This window comes from Phlebotomus papatasi, chromosome 1 (assembly GCF_024763615.1).
Source record: "Phlebotomus papatasi isolate M1 chromosome 1, Ppap_2.1, whole genome shotgun sequence".
Lineage (NCBI taxonomy): Eukaryota > Metazoa > Arthropoda > Insecta > Diptera > Psychodidae > Phlebotomus > Phlebotomus papatasi.
Genome location: NC_077222.1, coordinates 98,617,401 through 98,626,440, shown reverse-complemented (window position 1 = coordinate 98,626,440; position 9,040 = coordinate 98,617,401). Strand labels below are relative to the sequence as shown.

Genomic DNA, 9,040 nt, shown 5'->3' with positions numbered 1-9,040 from the left:
CCCATATGGCTGTAAAAAATTGATATCATACTCACTTGTAGGTCTCTTCGCTCACATTAATACATCCTGGGGCGCCAGTCGTTTCTGTGCGACTCGTAAGATTCACTGTATTCCCAAAAAGACAGTATCTCGGCATTCTTTTTCCAATCACCCCCGTCACAACCTCTCCTGAATGTATACCAATTGTGACTTTCTGTAAATGGAAAATTTTACACCTGCGCTTAGCATTCCGTATTCATAAAGAGTATTACAATTTGGGGGCAGAGGGTAGGAAGGTGGCAAAGCACAAAAAGACAAGATCTATAAATGATAGCAGCAATTGTCTAAAATCTCATTTAGATAAGGATTTCCTGCCATACTTGGAGTTTTCACATTAGATGTTAAACAATATTGAACAAATCTTCATACTAAATGCTAAAATACGATGATCTTCAAAACTAAAACAATGGCAAGTGCTCGACATTTCTAAAAGGTTTCAACACCGAGATTTTTTCTTAAGAAAATTATACAGATTTTCATAAGGCCTAGATGGCAATTAAACAACTGCGTACCTAACTAAATCACTCCATAAATTCTTGAGACAAATTTAATAGGTCATATCATCACGACTGGACCCAGTAATTTCACTGAATATAGAAAATAGGTAAGATCGGTAAATAGGTAAATAGGTAAATCGGTAAATCGGTAAATAGATAAGATCGCGAGTACAAGCTGCCGAGATGAGGTACCTTCGAGCGGTTAAGGGAATCACTCGTAGAGATCGAGTGAGGAATGTGGCCGTTCGTGAGGAACTAAGAGTCGAGGAGCTGCTTCTTCGGGTTGAGAGATCACAACTTCGATGGTATGGACATGTTCAACGCATGAATGAAGAAAGATTCCCCAGAAAAGCTATGCAAGCCATTGTGAGGAGACCTCGGCCTCGAGGCAGACCTAGGACAAGGTGGCTGAATCAAATTCAGAATCTTGCCTTGGAACGCCTCGGGATCGAACCCGAACATCTTCCTGAAGTGGCGGAGGATCGACAAGCGTGGGCTGCTAATTTGGATGTCATGGGCCCGCGACCCCAATAGGGATAAGCGGTTGAAAATGAATGAATGAATAGAAAATAGTCATATTAGTAATCCTTCAAACAAAACCCGTAATTTTTTGAAAAATATTAGCTTTTGGATCAATATAAATTGTATCGCTTTGATCTTAAATTGTATCAACGTAATTTCATATAAATTAGGATGGGATGAAATATTTTCGGGCTTTCATAATCGGCTTTTAATTCAAACAATAATTGCATTTTGCAGTATGAAAGTAAGAACTAATCAGAAATATCCTTAAATCAAATGGAAAATGCCAAGATAGTTTAATAATGCCAAGAATATTAAATTACGTTTCAAATTTCATTTTTAAAAATTAAAGTTAACAAAGTAAGGAAGACCGGACCAAAATTATCCAGAAAATAAGTTTTTGCATATAAATTATTTTAAAAAAATACTTGTATTAGAATAATAGATATTACAATGAATAAGGAAGAAGGAATTTACTCTAAACAAATAATGGTTATTTCTAACATGGTTATCAGGGTTATCCAGTTAGAGGAAGCTCGTGCAGCTTCGTAAGGAAAATGATGTCCAAGTTTCATGATTTTTTACTGAATGTCACACAAGCCGAATCATTATACCACTCTGTCAAAATATCTCTTACTTATTAGGTTCATAATCCCACCTCAAAAAAATCCCTGAGAATCCTTAGATATGCCCCTAGAGGAAAATTAAAATTTAATAGCGATTTTTACGAAGCTGCTCCTGTTTGCTCAGCCTCGTACATTTTTTAACCACTACATTGGACACAAAAAATTTGACATGAGTGTTTAAAGTTTAGACGAAACTTTCATTTATTTGCTTTAACCGTTTGTTGGAGGTATCAGGTGTTTTAAAATCAATTTTATGCAATTTTTCTAAGGGATGTTTTTGTGACATTTGGAAAATATTTTTTTGTTGCGTTCTGACAAGTGAATATAGATGTGACTCAGGGAGGTGACTTTAGCACTGAAAAATGCGACCGGTTTTAGTGTAATTTTTTCCCTGTTTTCGTACACATTTCGCGAGATTTCTTCAAAACCATGTAGATTGCCAATTTGGGGTTTTCGGTTGCGTCTTCACTATTAAATTGGCTTTTATTTTGTATTAGTATTTTTTGCTAATTCATTTTACAATGACAGAAAACAGCTAATAAACTCAAAAGTTTTTTCGGCTCGCTAGAAACATACGGGAATCATAGGAAATGTCATGCCTCTGATGTGACTCCTTCATGAGCAACTTTATTGTAATTCGAGAATTTCGAATAACACCTCCAATATGTTTTACAGAATGTATTTTGAAAATCACTGATTCCGAGAACGACTAGTGACCAATTTAAAGTCAAATGTGGAAAATTTAACTAGAAAAAAGGCAAAGTGGAAAGGAAGTGCTCAAAATACACCGAAGTGGCAATGAAAGAATCACACCTACCATAAGCAGATTCAGACTTAAGGTTTGATTTGATAGAAGCAAGAGGTATATAAATGGGGTAGGTGGGTAATGGGATATATGAGACGCTCAGAGCAGTCTCTTCAATTCCTATATTCACCTCCAACCGGGCTAGATGCCTGGTAGGCCCCAGTACACTCAACTGAGTGATAGAAAATTGGGCAACCAACCACAGTGGAAAGTCACGAACCTGATGTTAACGCACAAGGGACCTAGTCCCTCTAGAGAGAGTTGTGCGAGGAGCTAACAACTTCTGTCCGTAATTATTCTGCGGGTACCATGGGCTACAACGAATGAAACCAGACTTTCCGGTTACTTATGGTCCGATTGCCTTATTTTGGAGGCGAGAGGGGACTGGTGCAGTGAGATACCTAAGCCTTTTGCGAATCTTCTCTTTGTCTACATTATAATCCATATTGTAGGGTGTTCCCTATTGTAGGGTGTCCTTCCGGGGCAAGATTGTTACGAAAACTTGCAAGGAGCCTCGGATAGGACGGACTTTACGGCAGCGACCTATGCACCAGCTGAAAGAATGCTTAGGAAACTTCTAAACAGTGAGCATGTAGGGGCAAGGATAAGAGGGCGCCCAGAAAACGATGGAGAAAAGTAATGGACAATGTTCTTAAACATCTGGGGGTGCTGAGGTATTGGAGGGAACTGGCGGAGGTCAGCATAAGATGCCCCCAGAGAGAGACGGTGCAGCCATCTAAGTAAGTATTGAATTTAGGAAAAAGACCTAGGCTCCCAAGTTTGTCTGGAAATGTAAGATGTTGGACCAGCTATTAGAATATTATGGCCATGGATTAGATTTATTTAGTAACTTTAAAAATAAGCTTTTACTCAGATTCAACAATACGAAACTGCGAAACCTTCCCCTACAGTCCAATCTCCTTTAGTCGCTTGAACATATGTAGTTCATAAACTTTTAGCAAAAAAATCTTTAAAAAATAAACTTTAGTTTCAGATGCTTGAAACTACCTCATGCTCCCCTATTTTTTGTTTGGTTCCGAGAAGAAATTTTTTTTTTTAATTTTAAAATATTAATATAATATATAATGAGAAAAATTACTAAGCAGAAAAGTGCAGGTTAAAATCATCTTATTTAAATTGTAACATAAAAATTGAATAAAAGTGTTTATGTAATAGATTTTTAGTATTTTTACATGTTTTAATCGGATGTTCATGTGTGAATAAATTACAAATTTAATTTACGTGAATTTAAGACTATTAAGGCTGAATTTAGTATGCTAAGATTTTAGAGAGGATTCAGGAAAAATCTTTAACTACTTAAAGAATTAAGGCCCTAATTTTAGATATTTAAGGCATAGGGGAAAGTATCCATACTTTGTACGATCCTAAGCTCTATAATGACTAAATTTTTCCTATGTTTCTGAATAAATGTGACTTCGCAATATATTTCAAAAATAGGACACTTTGCCCTTGTTTTTAAAATATAGGTGCGATGAGTCATATTTGAAAATCATAGGAAAAATTTAGTCTTTATAAAGCTTGCAATCGTACGAAGCATTGGCACTTTCTCCGTATTTTAGCTCTTTAAAATAATTGTGAAACTAAATAAAGTAATTTAAGGGCCCAGTTCCTTTAAAAGTATTCGAAAAATCGTATATACAGTAGACTCTCGCTAATTCGGCTCTTTTAAGATCGGGCTACTTTTTAATTCGGGCAGCAGTTATATTTGAAAAAAAGTTTGTTGTCATTTTTCTAGTTCGGTTATTATTTTCAAATGAAGCAAATATGCTCAAATATGCTATGGTTTGTCTTAATCATGCTGTGATTTTACATTATTAAGCAGTTTTCACTAAATTTACCATAAATATAAGTATGTAAACTTAGTACTAGTATGCAGAAGAATAAAAAATCGTTGTATTTCAAACAGTTTGTCGCCCGAATTTCTCTCTAATTCGGGTGACATTTCGGTCCAAAATGCCAGAATTTGAGAGAGTCTACTGTAAATGTAGCCCCGCAGTTTAAAATAACCCTATCTCCCCCTATCTAGAAAAATGTATTTTCTCGTAGGGGAAAGTGATGTTACACTGAAAACGTTATTTTTCACATATTTGAAATAAAGCTTGACCTTGCCATAAATTAACATTAATCAACCGTTTTTGGTCGTTTTTAGATCGAATGACAGACCGCGGTAAGGTAGGATACTCAACAAATTTGCCTTGGAAAAGAGCAAAAAATTAAAATTCAAACACTGAAAAATATATTACATGCATATTTTAAGATATTCATAAAGTTTGATAGTGACATTGTACTGTTTAAATGTTAATTTTAAACCAATCAATTCGACCGGGTTTTGGTAGGTTTAGTATTAATTTAGATTCACAATTATTGTGTTTCTACTTAAATGACATATGCAAATTTGAAATATAATATGGATATTTGTAAAGAAATATACGCAAAAATAGTGTTTCAAGTGTAGCCCAATTCAATGTAGCCCACCTCTCCCTATTTATTTAAAATTTCTACAATTATTTTAAGAGATTACGATTTTAGGAAGTGTGAACTCAGCTATTTAAACTTTAGAAGAAAAGTTCTATCTACATAGTTGTACTAATTCCAATAATAAAAGCATTATTTAAGCTCGGATAGATGATAATGCAAACTTTTAGAATACAGAATGAATATTGCTTATTCAAAAGTTTCAGAATTGCTAAAAGGTGGTTTAGATTACCAAGATGAAAGTCGCACTTTCTTAATCGCAATACGTTCAATATGAGACTTAGGTGCCGATCTAATATTTATGCTAAACTTTGAAAATTTCTGCGAAACAACTCAGAAGTGAAACTTGGAATTGAGTAAGTTCTTTTGCAGATAAAAAGCGTAGTGAAGATGCACATAATTTATGGGAGCTCCTTAAAGTGAGTTAAAGTCGTAAATAACTCCCAAAGCTTTTAAAATTGAAGTAGCTGAGTTTTTACAGGAGAGTGGAATAGATGACAGTCAGTTTTGATGATAATCGTGATAATTTCACTTCCAATTAACAATATGCTTGTAATTTATTTTCAATTTCCTCAGCTTTTGAATATTAATGGGAGAACAATAACCGAGATACTCCAATTGTTTCAGCATTTATTGTATTGTGTATTGGATATATTTCCTATATATAGTCTGTTCTACTGAACTTGGATGTGTCAAAGGCAATTATTTAATGGGGACAACAACTTACCACTGGCTGAGATCCCATCATGACATTCTTTGCCATATCCATCATGTCGAGGGCAAGATTGGAAATGCACTTGGCGTGATTCTCACATGGGTCTGGAAGGCCAGACACAGCCATGTATTTATCACCCACAGTCTCCACTTTGTAAATATTGGGATTTCGCTTGGAATCAGTTAAGGCATCAAACACTGTATAGAGTTCATTTAGCATTTTCACTATTTTCATCGCGCCCTCGGCATCCGTATTCTCAGCGCAGTACTTCCCGAAGCCAACGATACCGGAAAACATTACAGTAACACTGACGTACCTGTTGAGAAATTCATTCGAAACATCAATATTTGCTCCAAAATCTGTTGGGCCATTAAGTAATTTATTGCTCAATTGCCGGAATAATGACAATGAGAAACCCATGTGCAGACTTAAGGGTTTGGGGTGTAGAAATATCTGGAAATCCCAGATTTCCTCCCAAACGGGGTGGTAAATTTCAGAAATGTGTTCGTCTATTACTCGGAAAATGGTAAAGACACACAGAAGTACATATATGACTGGGATTAAATTGACTGAGAAATGTAGATTTACAATTACTTTTAGCTATATAACCAATGTTCTTCCTATTGATTTCTCCAACATAACGACAAAGATCTGAATCCGATAAGATATCACCAGCAATTAGGTTAATTAAGCTTATAAAATGAGATTATAAAGAATCTCAGAGCTAACATATTGAGAAATTAAGTGCAGCCTTAAACTCATTTGAAATATGACTTTACTTAAATTTTCTAGGAATGGGTGAGGCAGCTTCATTTACCGAGTTTTAAACATCAATTTAAAGAGAAGAATGAACCAATACCTTTTGTACCATATCCCAATAAAGCCATATTCTTCAAGTTACCTTCCGTTCTTGTAATAAATTCTACTTTATAGAATTGTGTTAAAATAAAACTTCTTAAAGAAGAAATATGGTGAAGTTTCAAGCAGCTGAACTTTTTTTTAAGATCCACCGAATGTTTATAAGTTATTATTCAAGCTACCTAAATCCAGATAGTTTCTCCACTCGAAAATTTACAGTACATTTTCCAATATTAATTTATTACCCCACAATTTTATGTTCTCGAAAGCCATAGATGTCAAAAACTGCCCCAGCCTCCTTTACTTTTCATTTAACTTTTTCCTTTTATTTACTTATCCTAGATAATCAATAACTGAGCCAAATAAAATGTACCTAGTAAATATAAACATAATTTATCTACATTGAACATAAAAGTTGTGATTAAAGTTAAGCTATGCGAAACTAACCCTCTCTTAACATATAAAGTAGGAATCATAAGTTTGTTACGGTGCTCATTTCTAGTGAAAGAGGCTTTAAAAAATTACCGACCGTCGTTGCGGGTAACTTTGCACTTTTTTTCGCTGTTTTTCAACTTTACCCTCTAAAAGTGGATAGTTAAAGTAAAAGGAAGAGGGTGAATGGATAAAATTATTTGTATTCAGTTGTTAATGAATGGATTTTGTGCCATTAGAATTAATTTTATAAAATTTTACTAGGGTAAGTGTGCCATATTCCGGCCAGCTTGCAATTTCGGCCATATTTTTTGCTCCTTGAATTTCCATGAATTTTTAGTTTTGCATTCTCTTGAGATTGTACAATGCAAAAAAATAGCAAAAAATGTTGCTTCGACGAGCAAGATGATCTGAAAAAGACATTAAAAGAATTCTGGAAGGGCAAGGCACTATGAGAATGAAGGTGGCCGAAATAGACCACCAATGCTATGTCTACATTTTTATTTATTTTAAAATGTATTAAGAATAATTTTACAGAAAATGAAGATGATAAACTGTCTGCAAGGTTCCAAGCAACACTCCTTTTAAAAGAGTAACAAAAATATACAATTTTCATTAAAAATATTACATTTCAAACTTGAGACTTTGTCGCTTGCATGCAACTATGCCGAAATTTCGCACACTTACCCTGTTAAAAAAAAATCAAGAAATAAGGCTTGCTCTTGGGATAAGGTACGGGTAACTTTGCATTTTTTAATAAATACTAAAAAATCAACAATTTCTGATAATAACCGACAGTGAAGATCTTCACATCTGAGGATAAGATACACGACATCTACAAGATGACGTGGTCGCCATCTTGATTTAACGTTTCTGTCCACCATTTTGAGTATCTGTCAAAACTTAAAACTTGTCCTATTGGGCTGAAATTTTAGTATGTTGTAGCTGATGTCAAGGCCTTTTCAAAATGTATCTTTGTTCCGACTTAGGTCGAGCAATTACCTAAATACAGAGGTTCAAAGTTTAAAATTTTGAAATATTCATATTTTGGCCATTTTTATTTTCTAATCCTGAATTTTAAAACCTGAATGAAATTCATATGTAACTATAAAAAATGGTTGAGGCTTTTATTTTATATATTTATTTAGGGGAAAGTGCCCATGCTTTACACGGTCCCAAGCTTTACAATGACTAATTTTTTGTGTTTTTCAATAAATGTGACTCATCTCTTCTATATTTTAAAAACTATGGGAAAGTGTCTTGTTTTTAAAATATATTGCGGAGTCGTATTTATTCATTTTCGATAAAAGAAGCTCCCCGTAGTTCTGTATTCATAAAAATGCCAAAATCTTGAACTTGGAGCCCCAATATCCAGACAATCGCTTGACCTAGGTCAGATTTTATATATTCTCAATATTCCTTGTTAGACAAACTATAACACTCAAATATCTAATACCATTCGTGACTAATATTGCCCTAGTCTCCCCTATTTGACAATGTTTCTTGATCCCGCCGCTATCTTCACTGTTTCGTAAACCGTAACAAACTTTTGATCGATAAAATTTTGCATCACTTTTTTAATTAGTTTTCTTATTAATGAAATATTAGAATTATTTTTTTTTACATAGCTATGATTAGAAAGCGTAATAACCATAGAATGTAATGGAATCGAAACTTAGTTTTTTTCAAAATTATTACTATAGTCTCCTAAAGCCTCTTTCACTATAAATGAGCACCGGAACAAACTTATGATTCCTACTGTAAGTAAAATACATTTTCAGTAGTTCCTAAAAAGGTATATTATAATGATTTCTGGCATTTCATAATATTATATAATATATTATAATAATATATGCTTGGTATGCCTTTGGCTTAGTATTTATTATTTAGAATCGAAATGCAAACTACGTAGATTTATACAATTTTTCGAAATAATCAGTATTTTTTTTTCAAATTTAAGGAGTTATGGTAACTAAAGTTTAACAAAAATTGACCATTTTTACCTGGGATCTGGGATAAAAAAATATAAATAAATTTTTATGGGTTAGGG

At 33.9% G+C, this 9,040-nt stretch overlaps 1 protein-coding gene across 1 annotated transcript in view; it reads right to left on the bottom strand.

Annotated features, from left to right (window-relative positions):
* LOC129809995 (guanylate cyclase soluble subunit beta-1) overlaps positions 1-9,040 on the bottom strand; it is an 81,016-nt gene that overhangs the window by 22,485 nt on the left and 49,491 nt on the right. Inside the window, exons 13-14 of the mRNA XM_055860177.1 lie at positions 5,713-6,016; positions 36-193 (exon numbers count right to left, since the gene is read on the bottom strand). Coding sequence (XP_055716152.1) covers positions 36-193; positions 5,713-6,016 — 462 coding nt within the window. The remainder of the gene's footprint in view (positions 1-35; positions 194-5,712; positions 6,017-9,040) is intronic.